Raw genomic sequence first — 27,179 nt, forward strand, 5'->3', positions numbered from 1 at the left:
TAAACAGAGTCATCAGCTCTCCGTTTACATTTTTCAATCCAGAGATGTCTTTGATGTATCCTCTTAAGCACATCCTTGCAAAGAGATTGAGGTATAACTATGTGTTCAAACGAAGTACCACTCCATTAATGATACTGAGTTCAGGGCGAAATTCTCCGGAAACGGCGCGATGTCCGCCGACTGGCGCCCAAAACGGCGGCAATCAGTCGGGCATCGCGCTGCCCCAAAGGTGCGGAATGCTCCGCATCTTTGGGGGCCGAGCCTCAGCATTGAGGGGCTAGGCCGACGGCGGAGGAATTTCCGCCCCGCCAGCTGGCGGAAAAGGCCTTTGGTGCCCCACCAGCTGGCGCGGAAATGACATCCGGGCGGCGCATGCGCGGGAGCGTCAGCGGCCGCTGACAGTTTCCCATGCATGCGCAGTGGAGGGAGTCTCTTCCGCCTCCGCCATGGTGGAGACCGTGGCGGAGGCGGAAGGGAAAGAGTGCCCCCACGGCACAGGCCCGCCCGCGGATCGGTGGGCCCTGATTGCGGGCCAGGCCACCGTGGGGGCAACCCCCGGGGCCAGATCGCCCCGCGCCCCCCCCCCAGGACCCCGGAGCCCGCCCACGCCGCCTTGTCCCGCCGGTAAGGTAGGTGGTTCAATTTACGCCAGCGGGACAGGCAATTTATCGGCGGTACTTCGGCCTATCTGGGCCGGAGAATCGAGCGGGGCGGCCCGCCAACCGGCGCGGCGCGATTCCCGCCCCCGCCAAATCTCCGGTGCCAGAGACTTCGGCAACCGGCGGGGGCGGGATTCACGCCAGCCCCCCGGCGATTCTCCGACCCGGCGAGGGGTCGGAGAATGTCGCCCCAGATCTTATATTGTAGAACTCCATACATTGACCTCTGGGCCAGTGTGAGTAGATGTTCCTCATCATCACTTGAAGAGTTTGACCCTTCCTGGTGTCATGCAAGAGTGCCTTTAAGAAATGGATGTGTAAGCAATGTACCTTTAAGAAAACAGTGATGTCATAGAATGGGTGGAGCTCAGCTCAGGTCAGCCATTTTGCAGGTTTTTAGTTTCAGTTTAAAAGCAGTGCCTGTGTGTTTCCAGAGAACTGCAAGTTTTGCAGTTTGGTTTTGCTGAGAGTAGCTAAAAAGTGCCTGGCTGGTTTTGCTGAGAGCTGTTTAAAAGTAGAAAGCCAGTTTGCGACAGTCTCTGCCATTCTACAGAAAATATATATATATCCTTTAACCTGATGTGATACTGTTTAAAGGTGTTAAGTCTCTTGGAAGTTTGAAGGAACATTTTAAGGAATTATTTACTGTTGCAATATTTTCTAAGTTATCTTTGAAGTAAGGGGTGTTAAGAGATCCAATGTTTATTTAAGATGTTAAGTTGAGTTCATGGAATAAACAGTGTTTTGTGTTTAAAAACTCACGTGTCCATAATTGTAATCCCACACCTAGGGAAAAAGCCGTGTGCTCGGAAAAGCAACAAATCCATTAAAGGGAGAGGTTAGTTGAACTCCATGATACATTTTGGGGTTCTGAAAAGCCTTGCCCATAACACTGATCTCTTCTTGGATTTCACATAGTTTCATATCTGATACTGGTAGTAGTGTGGAAATAAGATTGACATGCAGATCTACATCTGCAGCAATTTAACGACTACTAGTTTGTATCGGTGCTTTAGATCATGCATCTTCATTAAATTGTATCTTATTGACGAATGGTAGTGCACTAACATCAGTGAACACATCGCTGAATTTGCTGATCAGGTTCTCAGAATCCTTGCAGTGTTGCTTAATTTCCTGTGTGGATGCTGCACATCAACTGCACTAGACCTAATTCTTCACAGGACTGATCACCTAATAATGAATCTAAGCCCTCGGAAACAATACAGAATGAGACAGAATGAATGTGTTCCTCACCACCACAGTCAGGTCAAAAGCACCATAACATTTAATGCTTGAACCATGATAATCTCTCAGAGATATTTTGTGATTTCTTCTAATAGGCTGAATTTTTAGATTTTTAAATCAGTCATGCTGATTAAATTGGCTTTGGCACCGGTGTCTAACTTCAATTGGACCACTGCACCATTCACTTCAACCGCATTTTCTTTAAATGGAGTATCAGTTTGCATTTTTTTAAGTGCTGGAGAATTTTTTGATGTCTCCAAAAAATTCTTCTTCTCTGTTATTACTCCTACATACAATGATGTTTCATCACTGGAGATTATGGGCACGATTCTCCTAAAACATTTGGACGTTAATTTGTGGTGGGTGTTTCAGTGATTTTCCCACCAGCTCTGCCAGCGGGTTCCCCACTGCTATTCAATTACACTATTTTAGGCCCTGGGGAGTTTCTCACTGGTTTAGCCCTCACTTAGTATTTTTTTTTTAGCATTGGGGAGCTAAACTCAGCGATCAGGCTGCCATTTGAAAGGATGCCCCGCTCTCTAAGTGATCTTTTGGGTCCCCCACCCCCACCCAGAACGTGCAGACTCCACACAGACAGTGACCCAAGCTGGGAATCGAACCTGGGACCCTGGAGATGTGAAGCAACAGTGCTACCCACTGTGCTACCATGCTGCCCTCGCACCGGATCTCTTGGCATTTAATGAGGTGTTGAGAATGGGGAGCTGCTGGAGACGATGTGGCAGGAAATGATCACATTTGATACAAAAGAAGGGGAAAGACCCATTGGAATGTGGGTCGTACAGGCCCATATCACCGTTAAATACAGCTGTGAAAATGCTGGCTAAGTTGTGGCGGGAAGGATGGAAGGTTGTGTCCTGGGGGTGATCATGGAGGACCAGATGGGCTTCGTAAAGGGCAGGCAGCTCTCTAGTAATATAAGGAGGCTGTTGAATGTGATCATGACTCCTTTGAGAGGTTGGGTACTGGAGGTAGTGGTGTCCATGGATGTGAAGAAGACATTTGACTGTGTGGAGTGGTGATATTTGTTTGGGGTCCTGGGAAGGTTTGGGTTCAGGCTGAAGTTTGTGGCATGGGTGTGCCTGTTATATGTGGCACGGTGGCCAGTGTAAGAACCAATGATATGGGTTCACGAAACTTTGAACCGCACAGGGGAACAAGGCACGGGTGTCCACTCTCGCCGTTGTTATTTGCATTGACAATAGAGCCTGGCCGTTCGGGGATTGGCAGAGTGACAAGGGATCACAATGGGGAGTAGGTAGCATTGGGTGTCGCTATATGCAGACAACCTGCTATTGTACTTGTCGGACCCACTGAAGAGCATGGGGAGGATCATGGGCCTGTTGGGGAAGTTCGGGGCATTCTCGGGATATAAATTAAATGTAGTAAAAAGTGAAGTATTCACGGTGAAAGAACTGGGTCGGTGAGCCAACCTAGGGTGGTGCCATTCCATGTGGCCAGAGACAGGTTTAAATATCTGGGGATTCAGGAAGCAAGAGAATGGGCGATGCTGCATAACTGGAATCTAAGAAAGCTGATGGAGGAGGTTAGGGAGGATCTGGAAAGGTTGGACGTGCTACATCTGATTCTGGCGTGGTGGGTCCAAGTGGTGAAGTTGAATGTTTTGCCGAGGTTTCTATTCGTATTCCAGACGCTCCTGATTTTTGTACCAAAGGCCCTTTTTCCGGAAAACAGGATGCGATTATTTCAGACTTTGTGTGGGCATGGAAGGTACCAAGGGTTAAGAGGACCCTGTTACAGAAACAGAGGCAGAAGGGGGCATTGGCATTGCCAAACTTGCTGCATTATTATCTGGCAGCAATGTGGAGAAGTTGAGACGGTGGTGGGAAGGAGAGGGGGCAGAATGGGTCATGATCGAGGAAGAATCCTGTAGGGGGTCCAGCCTGAGGGTAATGGTGGCGGCGGTGTTGCCACTGGTGCCAAGGAAATACACAAAGACCCCTGTGGTACAGTCCACAGTGAAGATCTGGAACCAGCTGAGGAGGCATTTCAGGATAGAGGGGATGTCAGTGTTGACGCCGCTGTGTGAAAACCACGGATTTAAGCCGGGGGTGGGGGGCGGTGGACAGACAGCATGTATAGGAAGTGTAAAGAAGTGAGGCTGGTCAGGGTAAAGGATCTGTATTTGGAAGCGATGTTTACAGTATAGAGGAACTGAAGGAGAAGGCAGAGCTCCCAAGAGGAAGTAAGTCTAGATACTTGCAGGTGAGGGACTTCGCGCAGAAGGTTTCAAAAGAGTTCCCCAGGTTACTGAGGCATGCCCTGTTGGAGCAATTGCTCCTTTCCGTACCAGCCTCCCCGAGCAGGCGGCGGAATGTGGCGACTAGGGGCTTTTCACAGTAACTTCATTTGAAGCCTACTTGTGACAATAAGCGATTTTCATTGTATGTGGAAGGGGAGAGCAGAATTGGAGACATACACAGGTGGCTGGGAGGGCAGGTGGTGAAGATTAAGGAGAGGTGGGAGGGGCAGCTGGGAGAGAAGATAAACTGGGGAGTGTGGAGCGAGGCATTATGAAGGGTAAACGCGACTTCCTTGTGTGCAAGGATGAGCCTGATACAGGTCAAGGTGGTACTTAGAGTACATATGACTCGGACAAGAATGTGTGGGTTCTTCCAGGGAATGACAGACGAGTGTGAGAAGTGTGGGCAGGTACCAGCAAACCATACACATATGCTCTGGACTTGCAAGAAGTTGGCGAGATTCTGGGTGGGAGTGTTCAAGGCAGTAACAAGGATAGTGAGGGAGGAGGTTGGGCTGGACTCTTCGGTGGTGATATTTGGGATATCGGAGAAGCCAGAGCTGATGGAGGGGAGAAAGGCCAATGTTGTGACCTTTGCCTCTCTGATTGCCCGACAAATTATTTTATTGAAATGGTGGTCAGCAACACCACCGGGGCTGGTGGCCTGGCTGGGTGACTTGTATGACTTTCTTTGGATGGAAAATATCAAATACGAATTGAGGGGTACAGCAATAGGCCTTGAGGCAAGGTGGGGGATGTTCCTGGCCATGTTTGAAGAGTTGTTCGTCACAGTGGGGGGGAGGGTGAAGGGAGGGGGTGAAAAAGAGGAAAAATCTGTACAGACTGTATAATTGTGTTTTGGGGAGTTTGCTCCCCAGGATGTTTATGTTTTGTAACCATTTTATAATTTTGGAATCAAATGCGTTTTTAAAAAAAAGAGAAAGCAGGCCAGGATTGGATGGTGCTGGGGAATCGGTCTCTTGATAGGCTGTGTTTTTATTTTAACACTCGGCCACCTCAAATCCTGGCCCCAACGGGTGCTAAAAATCTTTCCCCAATTTACAGTAAATAGAAAATCTCTCCAAGGCAAATCGCAGATTGCTTGGTGTGAAAGTGTCCCACTGATGTAGTACAAAATTCCTGAACCAGAGTCTGCCCTTTTCTAATTCAAAATATGTGTGTGGTAATGCCACGTAAATATCAGATGAGAGATAAAGCTAAAGTTCTGTAAAAAGCAATGGCTATTTATAATCTGTAGTATGAACAAGTATAATAACATAAATTGGCAAAAGTTTACTTTTTGCAACAGTACACCAAGTCCAGGTCACTTATCTCTGTAAAATGAGCTGAATTACTTTTCTGTGCTGTAATTTTCATGAGTTGTAGATTCCAAATGAAGAATGCAAACCAATCTTTCTAATGACGTATTTGCTCCTTATATAGGCCTCATAGATATTGCAACTGATCCTGACTTTGAAGAAATCTATACTGCTGATGTCTACTTTGATCCATCATATGATCCCAACGGTTGTTTGGAGGTGCAATTATTTATGCAATATGTGAATGACTTTTTACTCCAAATGAATCCTCATATTACCTCTATTAAGCAGCAGAAAAATGTGTTCATGTATGATGCAGCTTACACAATTAGTAATGCAGTAAGACTTACAGAGGAAGAAATTGATCTAGTGGCCTATCAGCGACTACAGCAGAGGCTGATTCTCCAGCAGAAACTTGTTGAGATGTATCTGGAGAGGAAAGCAGAGGTCCACAGAAACATTAGCTACCTCAAGTTAATTGCGTTTCTCGTACCTTTTCTTATTGCACTAAAGGGGAAGAAGAAAGTTCCAAGTCTGACCAGGCTCCTACCTCCAATTTCGGGTAAGGATTACCATTTATAACACATTGTTTGATAACTACTGCAAACGAATATATAACAGCAGAGATAGAAGTAAGAATATAACTATCTATTTCACTTATAAGTTGAAAATGAAAACAAATTTGGTCCCTTTACAATGTACATTTTCTATGTTTTTATTCCTGAATCATAGGAGGACTAGAATAAAAGAAAAAAGCTCAATGCCAATGCATTCTAGATTACTTACAGAAGTTTTCATATTTGAGGCTACTTTAACCTTTTATTTGTTCCAGAGTCCCTTCTGTATTGTGCTCTTCTTGCTGTTTGAAAATAAAAAGGGAATTTATAGCCAGACCAACAAAACATGTGTGGAAAGAAGAATACTTTCATGCATCCTCAAGTTGCATGTTGATAGGGCAGCACGGTGGCACAGTGGTTAGCATTGCTGCCTATGACGCTGAGGACCGGGATTCGAATCCCGGCTCTGGGTCACTGTCCGTGTGGAGTTTGCACATTCTCCCCGTGTCTGCATGGGTTTCATCCCCACAACCCAAAGATGTGCAGGGTAGGTGGATTGGCCATGCTAAATTGCCCTTTAATTGGAAAAATAATCTAAAAAATTTTTTAAAGTTGCATGTTGATGATTCCTCTTGGGGGCTGCGCGGGAGAGCTTGAAAAAAGTAGGAGTTGACGGACTTCATGGGCATTTTAAATACTTTAGTTTAAATATTAAGCAGAGTGGATTAATTTTCTTTTTTTTAAAATATATTTTATTGAAATTTTTTTCCCTGAGCAACATTTTTCCCGCTTACAAAACAAGCGAAACTATAACAATGACAAAACAGAAATTTTTTAACTTTTTAACAATAATAATGATAATAATAATATACAAGTAACAAAACCTCATACTCTATTGACCTATACTCAACTAAGCCTCCTCTCCCCCCCCCCCCGCCCCCCCCCCCCCCCCCCCCCCCCCCGGGTTGCTGCTGCTGGTCATCCGTCTTCCCTCTAACGTTCCCCTAGGTAGTCGAGAAATGGCTGCCACAGCCTGGTGAACCCTTGAGCCGATCCTCTCAGGGCAAACTTTATCTGCTCCAGTTTAATAAACCCCGCCATATCGTTTACCCAGGCCTCCAGTCCGGGGGGTTTCGCCTCCTTCCACATGAGTAGGATCCTGCGCCGGGCTACGAGGGACGCAAAGGCCACGACATCGGCCTCTTTCGCCTCCCGCACTCCCTGCTCTTCTGCAACTCCAAATAGAGCTAACCCCCAGCCTGGTTTGACCCGGGTCTTCACCACCTGCGAAATCACTCCCGTCACTCCCCTCCAATACCCCTCTAGTGCCGGGCACGCCCAAAACATATGTGCGTGGTTTGCCGGGCTCCCGCCACACCTCCCACATTTGTCCTCCACTCCAAAGAACCTGCTCAATCTTGCCCCCGTTATGTGTGCTCTATGTAGCACCTTAAATTGAATCAGGCTAAGCCTGGCGCATGAGGAAGAGGAATTTACCCTGCTTAGGGCATCAGCTCACATACCCTCCTCTATCTCCTCCCCTAATTCTTCTTCCCACTTTCTTTTTAATTCCCCCACCGACTCCTCCCCCTCTTCCCTCATCTCACTATAAATCTCTGACACCTTGCCCTCTCCGACCCACACCCCTGAAAGCACCCTGTCCTGTATCCCCTGTGTCGGGAGCCGCGGAAATTCCCTCACCTGTTGTCTAGTAAACGCCCTCACCTGCATATATCTCAAGAAATTCCCCCGGGGTAGCTTATACTTTTCCTCCAGTGCTCCCAAGCTCGCAAAAGTCCCCTCTATGAATAAACCTCCCACCTTCCTAATTCCCAACTGGTACCAGCTCTGAAATCCTCCATCCATTCTTCCTGGGGCGAACCTATGGTTGTTCCTGATAGGGGACCCCACCAGGGCTCCCCGCACCCCTCTCTGTCGCCTCCACTGTCCCCATATGTTCAGTGTTGCCGCCACCACCGGGTTCGTGGTGTACTTTTTCGGTGAGAACGGTAGCGGCGCCATCACCAGCGCCTCTAGACTCGTCCCTTTACAGGACTTTCTCTCCAGTCTTTTCCACGCCGCTCCCTCACCCTCCATCGTCCATCTTCGTATCATTGCCACATTGGCGGCCCAATAGTAATCACCCAAGTTCGGTAGTGCCAATCCTCCTCTGTCCCTACTGCGCTGAAGGAACCCCCTCCTTACTCTCGGAACTTTCCCTGCCCACACAAAGCTCGTAATGCTCCTATCTATTTTATTAAAAAAGGTCCTGGTGATTAAAATAGGGAGACATTGAAATACAAATAAGAACCTCGGGAGGACCATCATCTTAATTGCTTGCACCCTGCCCGCCCGCGATAAAGGCTGCACGTCCCACCTCTTAAATCCTCCTCCATTTGTTCCACCAGCCGTGTCAGATTAAGTCTGTGCAAGATTCCCCAGCTCCTAGCGATCTGAATCCCCAAGTATCGGAAGTTTCTTTCCACTTTCCTTAGCGGTAAGCCTTCTATCTCTCTACTCTGATCCCCTGGATGTATCACATATAATTCACTCTTCCCCATGTTTAACCTATACCCCGAAAATTCCCCGAACCTCCTCAAGATTCGCATAACCTCTATCATCCCCCCCGCTGGGTCCGACACGTATAGCAATAGGTCATCCGCGTATAACGAGACTCGGTGTTCTTCTCCCCCTCTAGTCACCCCTCTCCGCCGAAATCCGAAGGCAGCGGTGCGCAGGGGCCTTCTTGGAGGTGAGTAGTGAGTTTAAAAGCTCTTACCTTTACAGGAGCAGCCCCTCGGATTTCGGCGGCAGCGGTGCGCAGGGGCCTTCTTGGAGGTGAGTAGTGTATTTAAAAGCCTTACCTTTACAGGAGCAGCCCTTTGGATTTCGGCGGCAGCGGTGCGCAGGGGCCTTCTGGGAGGTGAGTACTTACTTTAAAAAGCCTTGCCTTTACAGGAGCAGCCCTTCGGATTTCGGCGGCAGCGGTGCGCAGGGGCCTTCTTGGAGGTGAGTGGTGTATTTAAAAGCCTTACCTTTACAGGAGCAGCCCTTTGGATTTCGGCGGCAGCGGTGCGCAGGGGCCTTCTGGGGGTGAGTAGTGAGTTTAAAAGCTCTTACCTTTACAGGAGCAGCCCCTCGGATTTCGGCGGCAGCGGTGCGCAGGGGCCTTCTTGGAGGTGAGTAGTGTATTTAAAAGCCTTGCCTGGTCCCGTGTCTGTTCTTCTTTTCTGTTTTATTTGTTTTTATATAAGGCGGGAACCGGAAGTTCGACCCGCGGACCTCTGGCAAGTCCCCCCCCCCCTCCAACTAATAAATTCTGGTGGAGAGGAAACCCGAGACACTACACGTGTAGTGTCTCCCAACAGCCCTCCTCCTCTAACCTAATAATAAGACCCATTGGTGTAAGGTAAGTGCCATATTATATTATTATATTATTAGCATTGTGCAGGTCAAGGATCGGAGGTGGAGGAGCAGTCTCTGTCAGCGAGAGAACCTGAGAACATCTCAGACACTCAGAAGGTAAGAAGGTAAGTAAGTTATTTTTACTTTTATACCTTTTTTCAAATTGTGTGTGTCGGGGGGAAACTAAAGTGACATCACAGAAAAGCTGTGGCCAGAGTGGCTGGTTGGGATTCTAACCTAAATTTTAAAAAAAATTGAGTATTTGGGAACTAATTAAACATAATAACTTAATTATAATTTAGAGGATATCTAAGCCAGAGATCGGAGAGTATTATAGTTAGCTATCGCATTTCTATTAGAAATCTAGTGCTAGGAAACAGATAGTTGACAGTAACTTTGAAATTTAAAAAAAAGTATTTAAAAAAAAAGACAAATTTTAATTAATTGACGCAATGTCAGTTAGAGGGGTGCTGTGCTCTGACTGTGAGATGTGGCAGGTCCGGGAGGCTTCCAGCGTCCCGGATGGCTTCATCTGCAGAAAGTGCACCCAACTGGAGCTCCTCACAGACCGCATGGTTCGGTTGGAGCAGCAATTGGATGCACTTAGGAGCATGCAGGTGGCGGAAAGCGTCATAGATCGCAGTTATGTAAATGTGGTCACACCCAAGGTGCAGGCAGAGAAATGGGTGACCACCAGAAAGGGCAGGCAGTCAGTGCAGGAATCCCCTGTGGTTGTCCCCCTCTCGAACAGGTATACCCCTTTGGATACTGTCAGGGGGGATAGCCTATCAGGGGAAAACAGCAGCAGCCAGAGCAGTGGCACCACGGCTGGCTCTGATGTTCAGAAGGGAGGGTCAAAGCGCAGAAGAGTAATAGTAATAGGGGACTCTATAGTCAGGGGCACAGATAGGCGCTTCTGTGGACGTGAAAGAGACTCCAGGATGGTATGTTGCCTCCCTGGTGCCAGGGTCCAGGATGTCTCCGAACGGGTAGAGGGAATCCTCAAGGGGGAGGGCAAACAGGCAGAGGTCGTTGTACATATTGGTACTAACGACATAGGCAGGAAGGGGCATGAGGTCCTGCAGCAGGAGTTCAGGGAGCTAGGCAGAAAGATAAAAGACAGGACCTCGAGGGTTGTAATCTCGGGATTACTCCCTGTGCCACGTGCCAGTGAGGCTAGAAATAGGAAGATAGAGCAGATAAACACGTGGCTAAACAGCTGGTGTAGGAGGGAGGGTTTCCATTATCTGGACCACTGGGAGCTCTTCCGGGGCAGGTGTGACCTGTATAAGAAGGACGGGTTGCATCTAAACCGGAGAGGCATAAATATCCTGGCCGCGAGGTTTGCTAGTGTCACACGGGAGGGTTTAAACTAGTATGGCAGGGGGGTGGGCATGGGAGCAATAGGTCAGTAGGTGAGAGCATTGAGGGAGAACTAGGGAATAGGGACAGTGTGGCTCTGAGGCAGAGCAGACGGGGAGAAGTTGCTGAACACAGCGGGTCTGGTGGCCTGAAGTGCATATGTTTTAATGCAAGGAGCATTACGGGTAAGGCAGATGAACCTAGAGCTTGGATTAGTACTTGGAACTATGATGTTGTTGCCATTACAGAGACCTGGTTGAGGGAAGGACAGGATTGGCAGCTAAACGTTCCAGGATTTAGATGTTTCAGGCGGGATAGAGGGGGATGTAAAAGGGGAGGTGGAGTTGCGCTACTTGTTCGGGAGAATATCACAGCTATACTGCGAGTGGACACCTCAGAGGGCAGTGAGGCTATATGGGTAGAGATCAGGAATAAGAAGGGTGCAGTCACAATGTTGGGGGTATACTACAGGCCTCCCAACAGCCAACGGGAGATAGAGGAGCAGATAGGTAGACAGATTTTGGAAAAGAGTAAAAACAACAGGGTTGTGGTGATGGGAGACTTCAACTTCCCCAATATTGACTGGGACTCACTTAGTGCCAGGGGCTTAGACGGGGCGGAGTTTGTAAGGAGCATCCAGGAGGGTTTCTTAAAACAATATGTAAACAGTCCAACTAGGGAAGGGGCGGTACTGGACCTGGTATTGGGGAATTGGCCAGGTGGTAGATGTTTCAGTAGGGGAGCATTTCGGTAACAGTGACCACAATTCAGTAAGTTTTAAAGTACTGGTGGACAAGGATAAGAGTGGTCCGAGGATGAATGTGCTAAATTGGGGGAAGGCTAATTATAACAATATTAGGCGGGAACTGAAGAACATAGATTGGGGGCGGATGTTTGAGGGCAAATCAACATCTGACATGTGGGAGGCTTTCAAGTGTCAGTTGAAAGGAATACAGGACCGGCATGTTCCTGTGAGGAAGAAAGATAAATACGGCAATTTTCGGGAACCTTGGATGACGAGTGATATTGTAGGCCTCGTCAAAAAGAAAAAGGAGGCATTTGTCAGGGCTAAAAGGCTGGGAACAGACGAAGCCTGTGTGGCATATAAGGAAAGTAGGAAGGAACTTAAGCAAGGAGCCAGGAGGGCTAGAAGGGGTCACGAAAAGTCATTAGCAAATAGGGTTAAGGAAAATCCCAAGGCTTTTTACACGTACATAAAAAGCAAGAGGGTAGCCAGGGAAAGGGTTGGCCCACTGAAGGATAGGCAAGGGAATCTATGTGTGGAGCCAGAGGAAATGGGCGAGGTACTAAATGAATACTTTGCATCAGTATTCACCAAAGAGAAGGAATTGGTAGATGTTGAGTCTGGAGAAGGGGGTGTAGATAGCCTGGGTCACATTGTGATCCAAAAAGACGAGGTGTTGGGTGTCTTAAAAAATATTAAGGTAGATAAGTCCCCAGGGCCTGATGGGATCTACCCCAGAATACTGAAGGAGGCTGGAGAGGAAATTGCTGAGGCCTTGACAGAAATCTTTGGATCCTCGCTGTCTTCAGGGGATGTCCCGGAGGACTGGAGAATAGCCAATGTTGTTCCTCTGTTTAAGAAGGGTAGCAAGGATAATCCCGGGAACTACAGGCCGGTGAGCCTTACGTCAGTGGTAGGGAAATTACTGGAGAGAATTCTTAGAGACAGGATCTACTCCCATTTGGAAGCAAATGGACGTATTAGTGAGAGGCAGCACGGTTTTGTGAAGGGGAGGTCGTGTCTCACTAACTTGATAGAGTTTTTCGAGGAGGTCACTAAGATGATTGATGCAGGTAGGGCAGTAGATGTTGTCTATATGGACTTCAGTAAGGCCTTTGACAAGGTCCCTCATGGTAGACTAGTACAAAAGGTGAAGTCACACGGGATCAGGGGTGAACTGGCAAGGTGGATACAGAACTGGCTAGGCCATAGAAGGCAGAGGGTAGCAATGGAGGGATGCTTTTCTAATTGGAGGGCTGTGACCAGTGGTGTTCCACAGGGATCAGTGCTGGGACCTTTGCTCTTTGTAGTATATATAAATGATTTGGAGGAAAATGTAACTGGTCTGATTAGTAAGTTTGCAGACGACACAAAGGTTGGTGGAATTGCGGATAGCGATGAGGACTGTCTGAGGATACAGCAGGATTTAGATTGTCTGGAGACTTGGGCGGAGAGATGGCAGATGGAGTTTAATCCGGACAAATGTGAGGTAATGCATTTTGGAAGGTCTAATGCAGGTAGGGAATATACAGTGAATGGTAGAACCCTCAAGAGTATTGAAAGTCAAAGAGATCTAGGAGTACAGGTCCACAGGTCATTGAAAGGGGCAACACAGGTGGAGAAGGTAGTCAAGAAGGCATACGGCATGCTTGCCTTCATTGGCCGGGGCATTGAGTATAAGAATTGGCAAGTCATGTTGCAGCTGTATAGAACCTTAGTTAGGCCACACTTGGAGTATAGTGTTCAATTCTGGTCGCCACACTACCAGAAGGATGTGGAGGCTTTAGAGAGGGTGCAGAAGAGATTTACCAGAATGTTGCCTGGTATGGAGGGCATAAGCTATGAGGAGCGGTTGAATAAACTCGGTTTGTTCTCACTGGAACGAAGGAGGTTGAGGGGCGACCTGATAGAGGTATACAAAATTATGAGGGGCATAGACAGAGTGGATAGTCAGAGGCTTTTCCCCAGGGTAGAGGGGTCAATTACTAGGGGGCATAGGTTTAAGGTGAGAGGGGCAAGGTTGAGAGTAAATGTACGAGGCAAGTTTTTTACGCAGAGGGTAGTGGGTACCTGGAACTCGCTACCGGAGGAGGTAGTGGAAGCAGGGACAATAGGGACATTTAAGGGGCATCTTGACAAATATATGAATAGGATGGGAATAGAAGGATACGGACCCAGGAAGTGTAGAAGATTGTAGTTTAGTCGGGCAGTATGGTCGGCACGGGCTTGGAGGGCCGAAGGGCCTGTTCCTGTGCTGTACATTTCTTTGTTCTTTTTGTTCTTTGTTCTCCATTTCCTGGAGTCTCTCAGCGCCATGGCCAGAGGTTCAATTGCCAGCGCAAACAACAATGGAGACAGCGGGCATCCCTGTCTTGTTCCCCTATATAATCGGAAATACTCCGATCTATGTCGACCTGTAACTACGCTTGCCGTTGGTGCCCCATAAAGTAGTCTAACCCAGCGAATAAATCCGTTCCCAAACCCAAACCTCCTTAACACTTCCCAAAAATACTCCCACTCCACCCTATCAAATGCCTTCTCTGCGTCCATTGCCGCCACTATCTCTGCCTCCCCCTCCACCGAGGGCATCATTATCACCCCTAATAGCCGTCACACGTTAACATTCAATTGTCTCCCTTTTATGAACCCTGTCTGGTCTTCATGCGCCACCCCTGGGACACAGTCATCTATCCTCGATGCCAGCACCTTTGCTAACAGTTTGGCGTCCACGTTCAATAGTGAAATAGGTCTATAGGACCCACACTGCATCGGATCTTTGTCCCTCTTCAAAATTAGCGATATCGTCGCCTCCGACATTGTCGGGGGTTGTGTCCCCCCTTCCCTGGCCTCATTGAACGTCCTCACCAATAACGGGGCCAACAAGTCCACATATTTTCTGTAGAATTCCACCGGGAACCCGTCCGGCCCCGGGGCCTTCCCTGCTTGCATGCTTCCCAGTCCCCAATAACCTCGTCCACCTCAATCGGCGCCCCCAGGCCTGCCACCGCCTGCTCCTCCACTTTCGGGAACCTCAACTGGTCCAGGAACTGCCGCATCCCCTCCTCTCCCTCTGGGGGCTGAGACCTATACAGTTCTTCATAAAAGGTCTTAAACACCTCATTTATCTTTCCTGCCCTTCGCACAATGTCTCCCCTTTCATCCCTAATTCCTCCTATCTCCCTCGCTGCTGCCCTCTTTCGCAGTTGGTGCGCCAACAGGCGACTAGCCTTTTCCCCATATTCATACCTCCTCCCCTGCGCCTTCCTCCACAGTACCTCCGCCTTTCTGGTGGTCAGAAGGTCAAACTCGGTCTGGAGTCGTCTCCTCTCCCTGTACAGCTCCTCCTCCGGGGTCTCTGCAAATTCCCTGTCCACCCTTAAAATCTCCCCCAGTAATCTCTCCCTTTCCTTGGCCTCTGTTTTCCTTTTGTGGGCCCCAATAGAAATCAGCTCTCCTCTGACCACCGCTTTTAGTGCTTCCCAGACCACTCCCACAGGTACCTCGCCGTCGTCATTGACCTCCAGGTATCTCTCGATACACCCCCTCACTCTTGCACACACTCCCTCATCCGCCATCAGTCCCTCATCTAATCACCAGAGTGTTCTCTGCTCCCTGTCCTCTCCTACTTCCAGGTCCACCCAATGTGGGGCATGATCCGAAACCGCTATGGCTGAGTATTCAGCTTCTTCCACCCTAGAGATCAACGACCTTCCTAAAACAAAAAAAATCTATCCGGGAGTACACTTTATGGACGTGGGAGAAGAAGGAATACTCACTGGCCCTGGGTCTAAGAAATCGCCATGGATCCACTCCCCCCATTTGGTCCATAAACCCCTTAAGTACCTTAGCCGCTGCCGGCCTTCTTCCAGTCCTTGAGCTGGATCTATCTAGCCCCGGGTCCAGCACCGTATTGAAGTCCCCTCCTAAAATCAAATTTCCTGCCTCCAGGTCCGGAATACGCCCCAGCATCCGTCTCATGAACCCCGCATCGTCCCAATTTGGGGCATACACATTAACCAACATGACCTCCATTCCCTCCAGCCTACCACTCACCATTACGTATCTACCTCCACTATCTGCTACGATGTTCTTTGCTTCAAATGCTACCCATTTCCCCACCAAAATGGCCACCCCTCTGTTCCTTGCGTCCAGTCCTGAGTGGAACACCTGTCCCACCCATCCTTTCCTTAGCCTAACTTGGTCCGCCACCTTTAGGTGCCTCTCTTGGAACATAACCACGTCTGCCCTTCGTCCTTTCAAATGCGTGAGCGTTCGGGCCCTTTTTATCGGTCCATTCAGGCCTCTCACGTTCGGTGGAGAGAACTCCCATCCGCCTTGCGCCTGTTTTCCCGCCTTATTCTTTCTGGCGCGGGAACATCCCTTTACCTGACCCGCCTCTTATGGCGCAGCTCCCTTTCCCCTCCCCCTCTCCTTCCCCATTCTCTGACTATGTCCCGCCTCTCCCCCCTCACCGGCGCCCACATTTCCCCAGTGTCCCCCCCCTTCCCTGTTTACTTCTCGATTAACTTTCACCATCCCATTAACAAAAACCATAATGACAACAATAACAGTTCCCTGCAACATCAGTCCCTCAGTTCCGGTCCAGTTTCTCTTCATTGATGAAGGACCATGCTTCCTCCGCCGTCTCGAAATAATAGTGTCTCTCCTGATGCGTGACCCATAGTCTTGCCGGCTGCAGCATCCCAAACTTCACCTTCCTCTTGTGCAAAACCTCTTTGGCTCGGTTGAAGTTCGTCCTCCTTCTCGCCACCTCCGCACTCCAATCCTGGTAGATCCTTACCACCGCATTCTCCCATCTGCTACTCCGCACCTTTTTAGCCCATCTCAGGACCTCTTCTCTGTCCTTAAGGCGGTAGAATCGCACGATTATCACCCTCGGTGGTTCTCCTGCTTTTGGTCTTCTCGCCGGGATCCGATTTGCCCACTCCACCTCCATGGGGCCCGCAGGGGCCTCAGCGCCCATCAGTGAGCTCAGCATCTTACTTGCGTATGCTCCACAGTCCCCTCCTTCCACACCCTCCGGGAGACCTAGTATCCTAAGGTTCTTCCTTCGCGCTCCATTTTCAAGGGCCTCAATCCTGTCAGCACACTTTTTATGAAGTGCCTCGTGCGTCTGAGTCTTGACCGCCAGGCCCAGGACCTCGTCCTCAATACCTGACACCTTCTGCTCCACCACGCGAAGTTCCGTCTCCTGGGTCTTTAAAGTCTCCTTAAGCCCCTCAATTGCCTGTAACAACGGGGTCATTACCTCCTTCTTCAGCAGGTCCACGCACCGTCTCACCACCTCGTCCTGCTCAGGCCCCCATGACCCCTGTGGTTTCTCCGCCGCCATTTTGTTTTCCTCCCTCTGATCTTCTGGTTGCCGGTTCTTCAGGCTGCAGCCGCCGCCTCCGGTTTTTCCCTCCGTCGTTCGGGGGGGACTCCCCTCCCTCGCGCCTCGCACCGGGTTTTCCGGCCGTCCAAGTCCACGTTGGGGCTCTTAAAAGAGCCCGAAGTTCCGTAGGAGCTGGAGCCGCCGAAACATGCGGCTAGCTCATCCCTGCCGCAACCGGAAGTCTCAGAGTGGATTAATTTTCAAACAACAATCCTATTTAAGGAATATTGCTCACCCCTTCGTTGATCTGAAAGCGATGGCCTGTGGCTCAATTGCCAGAGCGAACAGTAACAGGGACAACGGGCATCCCTGTTTCGTGCCTCTGTGCAGCTGGAAATGGTCAGAGCTGGTTGTGTTGGTTCATATGCTCGTCATGGGAGCACTGTACAGTAGTTTCACCCATGAGGTGAATTCTGGCCCAAACCCAAACCGTTCCAGTACCTCCATGAGTTACCTCCATTCTTCTCTGTCAAAGGCTTTCTCTGCATCCAGGGGGATGATCACTCCTCCCCAGGTGGGTTCAGCAAGCATCTGATGTTCGTCGTCAGCTGTCTGTCCTTGACAAGCAAAGTCTGATCTTCCACAATTACTTCTGGCAAGCAGCTCTCCAGTCGCTTCACCAGGTCTTTCGCCAAGACTTTGCCATCAGTGTTCAGGAGTGAGATGGGTCTGTATGACCCACACTCAGTTGGGTTTTTGTCCTTCTTCGGGATCAATGAGATCGAGCCTGTGCAAGTATGAACGGCGGGAACCCTTCAACAGCGAGTTGTTGAACATCTCCCGCAGGTGCGGGGCCAGTGCTGCCGCAAACCTCTTCTAGAAGTCCACTGGGGACCCCTCCGGTCCCGATACCTTCCCTGACTGCATGGAGTTAATGCATTCCATGACCTCCTCCAGTCCTAACGATGTTTCCAGTTCTTGCCTCTTTTCCTCCCCCACAGCTAGTATGTCCAGCCCGTCCAGGAACTGATCATTTTTGAATCCCCCCTCCAGGGGCTCAGGGGTATACAGTCCATGGTAGAAAGTTGCAAAGGCTCTGTTGATCTCATCTGGAACCATGACCACCTTACCGTTCTCATCCCTTACCTGCGCTATCTCTCCTGTGGCAGCCTGATTCCGCAGCATATGGCTGGCCTTGACTCTATGCTCATAAAATGTCCCCCATGCCTGGCGGAGCTAGTTCACTTCTTTCCCAGTGAAGAGCAGGTGGAATTCCAACTGTAGCCTTTTCCTCTACGCCAGCAGTTCCACAGTTGGGGCTGTAGAGTACAATCGATCCACTTCCAATATGGAGTCGATCAGCCACTGCCTGGCCGCCCTTTTCCTCTTGTCTCTGTGATCCCTATATGCTATTACTTCCCCCATGATCACTGCCTTCGGTGCCTCCCAGACCGTGGAGGGAGAGACCTCCCCATTCTGGTTGCAAGATGGGTCGATGACTTGTGACATTTTTTCACAGAACGCCTTAATGGCTAGGAGGGCTGTGTCAGCCTCTATAGGGGGGCTCTGGGCCCGACCCGTCTCCAACTTTATTTCCATGTAGTGTGGTATGTGGTCGGAAATTACTATCGCGGAATATTCCGGTCCTACCACCCCAGGAAGCACCGACTTAGAAGTCTATGCGGGAGTAGGATTTGTGGGCATGGGAGAAGGAGAACTCCCAATCTAACGAGAAGGAGAACTCCTTCTCCCTTGGGTGGATGAATCTCCACAGGTCCATCCCTCCATTTGCTCCATGAAGGTGATTAGTTCCCTTACCATTCCTGATTCCCGATAGGCAGCTGGACTTGTCTGCTTTTGAGTCCTGCACACAATTAAAGTCGCACTCAATGATAAGTTGGTTGAGTCGAGGTTGGGGATGCCACGGTCTTTTTAATGAACTCGGTGTTATCCCAGTTTGGTGTGCATATGTTTACAAATAACACCAGGGTCCCTTTTAGGACCCTGCAAACCATTACGTAGCATCCTCCTGCATCAATCACCATGTTTTTCGCTGTAAAGGCTACCTTTTTGATGAACAGTATGGCCACCCTCTCGCCCTTGTGTCGAAGCATGCTTGGGATATCTACCCCTCCCAGCTTTTCCTTACTCTCAGTCAGTCCTTCTCTCTTAAGTGCTTCTCCTGAAGAAAGACTACATTGACCCTCAGGCTTTGTAGATGGGCAAAGACTCTAGATCTTTTAATTGGTCCCCTCATGTTCCAGATGACCACCCTGATGGGGGTTTCTGACCAGCCCCCCCCCCCCCCCCCCATCTCGTGGGGTCAACCATACTTACCTCCAGGGACGTGCCCTTTGTTCGTGGGCCATTCAAGATGGCCTCCGTCTCCTTCCTCTTTCCAACCAACTTCACGTGCAACCCGTTGTGACCAGCCTTCTACCCTTTTCTCCTCCTTTCTCCCACCCCCAACCCCCCGAGTCCCTCTGTCCCTGCAGAACCCATCCTTCCCCGCTCTCCCATTGCCTCTTCCCCTTTGCCTGTCCCCCCATCCCTTGCCTCTCACTCCATGCTCCCCCAGCCCCCTCCTGCTAGGTGTTCCCTCCATCTCGGGAGATATATCGCAGCTCCCCCTTTTCCTCCTGTGCACCAACTTGCTCGCTAGTGTGGTGGCTCCCCCCCTGGAAATTAGATCCTTTTGTTCCCAACATGTCTGACTGCCTCTTTGTGCTTTTGAAGCACTGCGGAGGTAAACTCCATCAACTTCTCTGTCAATGACTGGGTCGACATTGGTGGTCTTGATGGGTCCACCGTACTTAGATCTGGTTTACCACGCAGGTCCCCTGTTCTGGGGTTGGGGTTTTCTTCTCCTTGCTCTTGCTGGCATTGCGGTCTCGCTGCTGGTTCGTCATCACCACAATCAGTTGGGAATTAAATGGGGGTTCAATTGGGGACCTTTTTCGTACTTTTGGGGCCCGTTTGATGGGTTAAAAAGATCTAACGAGAAGTTCCCACATGAGAACCACCTTTTGTGCGACTGCTCAGCTTATGGTGCCATCGGAAGTGTCCCTCTGTTGTAACATAACCAGGTTGATACCTTGTTTTATTTATGCCTGATGCTGCTTCTGGCATTCCCTCATACAGTTTTCATTGAAGCAGGGCTGAACCCCTGGTTTGACGAGGGAGTATGCCGGTCCATGAGATTACAGATTATGGTTGTATACAACACTGTTGCTGCTAATAGCCCCAACATATTATGGATGCCCAGTTTTGAGTTGTTAGATTTTTTTGAGACCTATCCTATTTAGTACGATGGTATTGCCACATAACTATTGGAGTGTATCCTCACTGTGCAGTTGTCACTCGTACTAATACTGTCATGGACAGATGCATCTGTGACATGTAGATTCGTGATGACAATATTAAGTTGTTTTATCGCCACTTGTTGGTTCCCACACCACCTGTCGCAGACCCAGTCTAGCAGCTGTGTCCTTTCGGGTTTGGTCAGTGTCATAGAATCATACAGTACAGAAGAGGCCCTTCGGCCCATCAAGCCTGCACTGGCAAAAAAAACCATTCTAAATCTCCACTAATCCTACTTCCCAGTATTTGGCCCATACTCTTGAAAGTTATGGCAGTTCATGTGCTCATCTGAGTACTTTTTAAAGATTGTGAGATTTCCTGCCTCAACTACCCTCCCAGGAAGTGTATTCTAGATTCCCACCACCCTCTGGATGAAAATATGTTTCCTCAAATCCTCTCTAAACTTCCTGCCTTTTACCTTAAAATTTTGCCTCCTTGTTATTGAGCCTTCAACTAAGGGGAGCAGCTGCTTTCTATCCACCCTGTATATGCCCCTCATAATTCTACACAACACAATAAGTTCCCATCTCAGCTTTCTTTGCTCCAAAGAAGACAACTTGCTTATCCAGCCTCTCTTCAAGGTTAAAATGCTCCATCCGAGGCAACATTCTGGTGAATCTCCTCTGCACCTTCTCTCGTGTAATCGCATCTTTCCTAGAGTGCTATGACCAGAACTGAACACAGTACTCCCGCTGTGGCCTAACCAAAGTCCCAACATAAGCTCCCTGCTCTTATATTGGTCGTGGTGCTACCAACAACTCTTGGTGATGGACATACCCACCCAGAATACGTTCTGTACCCTAGCCATATTTAGTGCTTCCTCCAAGTGTTGCTCAACATGGAGGAACACTGGTTAATCAGCTGAAGGGTGTGTGGTGGAGGTTCTACAGGTGGTAATTAGCAGGAGGTTTCCTTGTCTTTGTTTGTTCTAATGCCATGAGACATCATGGCGTCGAGAGCCGATGTTGAAAACTCTCAGGGAAATTTCCTCCCGACTGTTGAGAACTCCCAGAGAAATTCCCTCTTGAACACTTACCACTGTGTCATTACTTCTGACAGTTCAGTCCTCTCAATAGGACAGGACATAACCAGAGATGGTGAGGTTGTCTGGATGATATGATTCTGCGGGCTGGATTCCTCTGTCCCGCCCACCGCAAGATCGCCACGGGTGAGTCGCGGACAATGGAAAAGTCCATTGACCTTGGGCAGGATTCTCCGGTCGCCAGGCGGGTGCGGAGAATCCTGCCCCTTGAGTATGACTATGTTAGGCTGTTGCTTGACAAGTCTGTGGGACAGCTCTCCCAATTTTGGAACAAGCTCTCCAGATGCTATTAAGGAGGATGTTGCAGTGTTAACAGGGCTGGGTTTGCCATTGTTGTCTGTTTTGCTGATTGTTTTTTACTCCCTCGTCGATGCCTAGTCGGTGATCTGTCCTGCCTCATTTCTCTTTATAGACTTTATAGCAGTTTTTATGCAACTGAGTGGCTTGCCCGGCCACTTCGGAAGCGTTTTGATTCGACCATATTGCTGTGGGCCTGGATTCACAAGGATGGCAAATTTCCTTCTCCAAAGAGCATTAGTGAACCCAATGGGTTTTTATGACAATGCTTTCATGTTCACTATTACAAAGACTAGTTTTTTAAATTCCAGATTTACTAAATAAATTTAAATTTCACTAGCTGCTATGGTGGGATTCAAACCCATGTCCCCAGAACATTATTAGCCTTTCCTCTGGATTACTAGTCCGGTGATATTACTACTATGCCATGGCCTCACCTCATTATCATTACCTCTGTCATCAAATATGGAAGAGATATTGAGCATGATCTCTAACGGCTGCGCCACAAATTCGTGCGAGCCGGTTAGATCACGGGAGAGGCCGAAATCGGGAACCGTGCCGGGTGCTTTCACTGTTTCCAATCTAACAAGTCTACTCCCATTGACAATATACGGATCCCATCTTGGCGTGGCGAGAAAGAAAGAATCACCAATTAAAGCCAATCTTCATCTATAAACAGGAAAGACCCTCTATCACGGCTTCCCGTGATCTAAACAGCACTCCAGTAAGCGATCACCTGTTTAAAAACATGAAGCTAGCACAGTGCTGCTGAGGGGATCCGAGGAGCACGAGAACCTCTGCTCCAGTTCCCAGCAGAGGGATGGGGGAGCCCACCGAGGGTGGGGGTGGTGGGTGAGGGGGAGGTGAGGAGGGGGAGGTGAGGAGGGGGGGGTGAGGAAGGGTGAGGGGGGGGTGAGGGGTGAGGGGGGGTTGGGGGGTGAGGAGGGGGGGTGAGGGGGGTGAGGAGGGGGGGTGAGGAGGGGGGGTGAGGGGGGTGTAAGGGGGGTTGGGGGGGTGAGGGGCGTGTAAGGGGGGGTGAGGGGGGTGAGGGGAGGGGGGTGAGGAGGGGGGGTGAGGGGGGTGTAAGGGGGGGTTGGGGGGGTGAGGGGGGGTGTAAGGGGGGTTTGAGGGGGGTAAGGGGAGGGGGTGTGAGGGGAGGAGGGGGGCATTTAGCACCTCTCCTATCTCCTCGGACTCCATGCACAACTTCCCACAACTGTCCTTGACTGGCCCTACTCTTACCCTAGTCATTCTTTTATTCCTGACATATCTATAGAAAGCTTTAGGGTTATCCTTGATCCTACCTGCCAAAGACTTCTCATGTCTCCTCCTGGCTTTCCTTAGCTCTCTCTTTAGGTCCTTCCTAGCTAACTTGTAACTCTCGAGCGCCCTTACTGAACCTTCATGTCTCATCTTTACATAAGCCTCCTTCTTCCTCTTGACAAGTGTTTCAACTACTTTAGTAGGCCACGGTTCCCTCGCTCGGCCACTTCCTCCCTGCCTGACAGGTACATACTTATCAAGGACACGCAGTAGCTGTTCCTTGAACAAGCTCCACATTTCAATTGCGCCCATCCCCTTCAGTTTCCCTCCCCATCCGATGCATCCTAAATCTTGCCTCATCGCATCATAATTGCCTTTCCCCCAGATATAACTCTTGCCCTGCGGTATATACCTATCCCTTTCCACCACTAAGGTAAACATAATCGAATTGCGGTCACTATTACCAAAGTGCTCACTGACCTCCAAATCTAACACCTATCCTGGTTCATTACCCAGTACCAAATCCAATATGGTCTCGCCTCTCTTTGGCCTATCTACATTCTGTGTCAGGAAATCCTCCTGCACACATTGGACAAAAACGGACCCATCTAAAGTACTCAAACTATCGCGTTTCTAGTCAATATTTGGAAAGTTAAAGTCCCCCATAACAACTACCCCTGTTACCTTCGCTCCTATCCAGAATTATCTTTGCAATCCTTTCCTCTACATCTCTGAAACTTTTCGGAGGCCTATAGAAAACCCCTAACAGGGTGACCTCTCCTTTCCTGTTTCGAACCTCAGCCCATACTACCTCAGTAGACGAGTCCTCATCAAACGTCCTTTCTGCCACCGTAATACTGTCCTTGACTAACAATGCTACCCCTCCCCCTCTTTTACCACCTTCCCTGAGCTTACTGAAATATCTAAACCCCGGCACCTGCAACAACCATTCCTGTCCCTGCTCTACCCATGTCTCCGAAATGGCCACAACATCGAAGTCCCAGGTACCAACCCATGCCGCAAGTTCACCCACCTTATTACGGATGCTCCTGGCATTGAAGTAGACACACTTTAAACCACTTTCCTGCCTCCCGGTACACTCCTGCAACTTTGAAACCTTACTCACGACCTCACTACTCTCAACCTCCTGTATACTGGAGCTACAATTCAGGTTCCCAATCCCCTGCTGAACTAATTTAAACCCTCCCAAAGAGCATTAGCAAATTTCCCCCGCAGGATATTGATACCCCTCTGGTCCAGCTGTAGACCATCCCGTTTGTAGAGGTCCCACCTACCCCAGAATGAGCACCAATTAACCAGGTATCTGAAACCCTCCCTCCTGCACCATCCCTGTAGCCACATGTTCAACTGCTCTCTCTCCCTGTTCCTCATCTCGCTAGCACGTGGCATGGGTAACAACTCAGAGATAATAACTCTGTTTGTTCTAGATCTAAGTTTCCACCCTAGCTCCCTGAATTCCTGCCTTACATCCCTATCCCTTTTCCTACCTATGTCGTTGGTACCTATGTGGACCACGACTTGGGGCTGCTTCCCCTCCCACTTAAGGATCACGAAAACACGATCCGAGACAACTAGGAACAGTTGGCCCAAGTGGAACGGGGAGGAGGGGAACAATGGTGAGGGAAAAACAGATCAATGGAAGAAATGAAAATAAATTGATAGAAATAAAAATGGGTGAAGGTGGAAGAGAGAGTTCACAATCTGAAGTTGTTGAACTCAATGTTAAGTACGGAAGGCTGTAATGTGCCAAATCGGATGATGAGGTGCTGTTCCTCCAGTTTGCGCTGGACTTCACTGGAACATTGTAGCAGGGCGAGGACGGACATGTGGTTGTGAGAGCACATGTGAGTTGAAATGGCAAGCAACAGAAAGGTCTGGGTCCTGCTTGCGAACGGACCGGAGTAGTTCTGAAAAGCGGTCACTCACCTGATGAAGGCGGGGCTACACTCCAAAAGCTAGTGATTCCAAATAAACCTGATGGACTTTATCCTGGCGTTGTAAGACTTCTTACAATGTAGAGTAGACCACATTAGGAGCAAAAAATACAATAGACCAGATTGAAGGAGGTGCACATGAAACGCTGCCTCACTTGAAAAGTGTGTTTAGGGCCTGAGATGGTGAGCAAGGAGGAGGCAAAGGAGCAGATGTTGCACCATCTGCAATTAGATCTGCCCTGAGAGGGGCAGTGTGCCAGGAAGGATGCCGAAGGCCACTGTGCATGCGTCCATTGTTTGGGGTATGCCCTGCTCTTCCCCCGCTCCCCCTGTAGTGGAGCGATGTCTTGGATGGGTGCACTGAGGAGTGCCAACATCTGGTGGCCCACTGGCTGTGCTAGGCCACATGCATCCTGTTAATCAGCTGGGGTCTGAGGGCTCCTGGGGGGGGGGTGATCAGGTGGGTGGGGGGGGGGGGGCACCATTACCAGGTGCTCAGCACATTTACCGGGCATGGTGGGCAGTCAGAGGAGTGCGCAGCCAGATGAGTGTCTTGCACTGCGGCAATGGTGATCCGTGCCCGTCACCTGGTCCTGGGTGGACACATCTACCCCACATCCCATCTCCTGATTGCTCCCTGCTGCTCCTCCAGGCACTGGCACATGATCCCAGCTAGCGGCACAACTGGCAGCCCACTGTTGCGTCTTTGTATACTTTTCGTACCTCTTCTCTCTCTCTCTCTCTCCCTCCCTCAGGAGCCATGGCACCCGGTTCTCGTTTTTAAATCCCACAAGTGAACCGCGGCGGCGTAACTCCCATCTCCCAGTGGCAGAGCATTTTGGGTGGCTGGAGACTATTGGGTCACGCCCATAAATCATATGTTAACGCATACAGTATATTTTGCATGGCCAATCCACCACCACGCCGCTATCGAGGCACCGGAGCATGGCGCTTCGTTGGGTGCCCGGTGCCAACGTTGATTTTCGGCAGGCGCCATAATCTCTGCCTGATCGCGATTCGGGATTCCGCCCATGCTCTCTATTGAGTGCACTTTTCATTTGTTTGATCTCCTGGTCTTCATGGTTAAGAACTCAGTTAGTAGTTTGGGTGCACACATCATCTGTGACTGTATTAAAAAATTAAATAACTTTAAATAAGGGCTGCATAATAGTTAGCACTGCTGCCTCAGGATGCTGAGGCCCCGGGTTCGATCCCGGCTCCGGGTCACTGACCATGTGGAGTTTGCACATTCTCCCCATGTCTGAGGGGGTCTCACACCCACAAACCAAAGATGTGCAGGATAGGTGAATTGCTCTAAATTGCACACTAAATTGCTCCTTAATTGTGTCTGGTGAAAAAAAGAATTGGGTACTCTAAATTCATTTTAAAAAACCTCAAATAATATAAGGAACAATTTTTAATTGATGAGGTTACTTAGGAAAATAATCATCTTTAATGCCATTTAACAATATGTGGAACATTTGCTTTGCAGAACAGCTATTAAATTAAGCATTGCCTCACAATCACCAGTCTCCTTTTTACAATATCCCTGTCTTTTTCTTAACAGATGAGAAGTTAAAAACTGAGCGTGAGTTGCCACCCCATCTTCTAGGTCAAAACTTCAAATGTAAACATTTTTTGTACAGAAAGAATGAGTACTTCCATTTGCATGGTGGAATTGAATTTGACATCGGAACTCCTGCACTTGAGGATGTGCCTGAACATATTAAGGTATTCATGTAGCTGTACATCCTTCTTCTTGAGCAGAGAAAAACATTAAAAGCACAAATAAACCTGGTTCTAAAGTATGTAAATCAGTTTTAATAGTTCAATGGATAAATGGAACGCATTGTTTCATACCAAGCCATGTTCCACGTTTAGTAGCTGATATTTGCTAAAAGTCTGATGAACAGTGTTGATGGTGAGGAAGGGAAAATTATTCAGGATTCCAATCTCAATTGCTATTCATTGATCCCACTCTGACTTGTGTACTGTGGTTAGCAAATGATGAAACAATTTAGTTTTGCCATGTGCCCTGTAGTCAAAACACGTGCTGATACAGTCTGCTAACTTATAATTACAAATGTTAGAACCAGGAAAATTACAGCACAGGAACGGGCCGTTTGGTCTCCAAGCCTGCACAATCATGCTGCCCATCTGAACTAAAAAACCCTACTCTTCCGGGGACCATATCCCTCTATTCCCATCCTATTCATATACTTGTCAAGAAGACCCTTAAAAGTCACTATCGTATCTGCTTCCACTACCACCTCCGGCAGTGAGTTCCAAGCTTCCACCTCCCTCTGTGTAAAACACTTGCCACGTACATCTCCTTTAAACCTTTCCCCTCGCAC

The 27,179-nt window shown here is 49.0% G+C and overlaps 1 protein-coding gene across 1 annotated transcript in view; it reads left to right on the forward strand.

The window, feature by feature from the left end:
• ankar (ankyrin and armadillo repeat containing) overlaps positions 1-27,179 on the forward strand; it is a 397,884-nt gene that overhangs the window by 35,164 nt on the left and 335,541 nt on the right. The window contains exons 3-4 of the mRNA XM_072494724.1: positions 5,629-6,066; positions 26,393-26,556. Coding sequence (XP_072350825.1) covers positions 5,629-6,066; positions 26,393-26,556 — 602 coding nt within the window. The remainder of the gene's footprint in view (positions 1-5,628; positions 6,067-26,392; positions 26,557-27,179) is intronic.

The sequence above is a fragment of the Scyliorhinus torazame genome, chromosome 2 (assembly GCF_047496885.1).
Source record: "Scyliorhinus torazame isolate Kashiwa2021f chromosome 2, sScyTor2.1, whole genome shotgun sequence".
Classification (NCBI taxonomy): domain Eukaryota; kingdom Metazoa; phylum Chordata; class Chondrichthyes; order Carcharhiniformes; family Scyliorhinidae; genus Scyliorhinus; species Scyliorhinus torazame.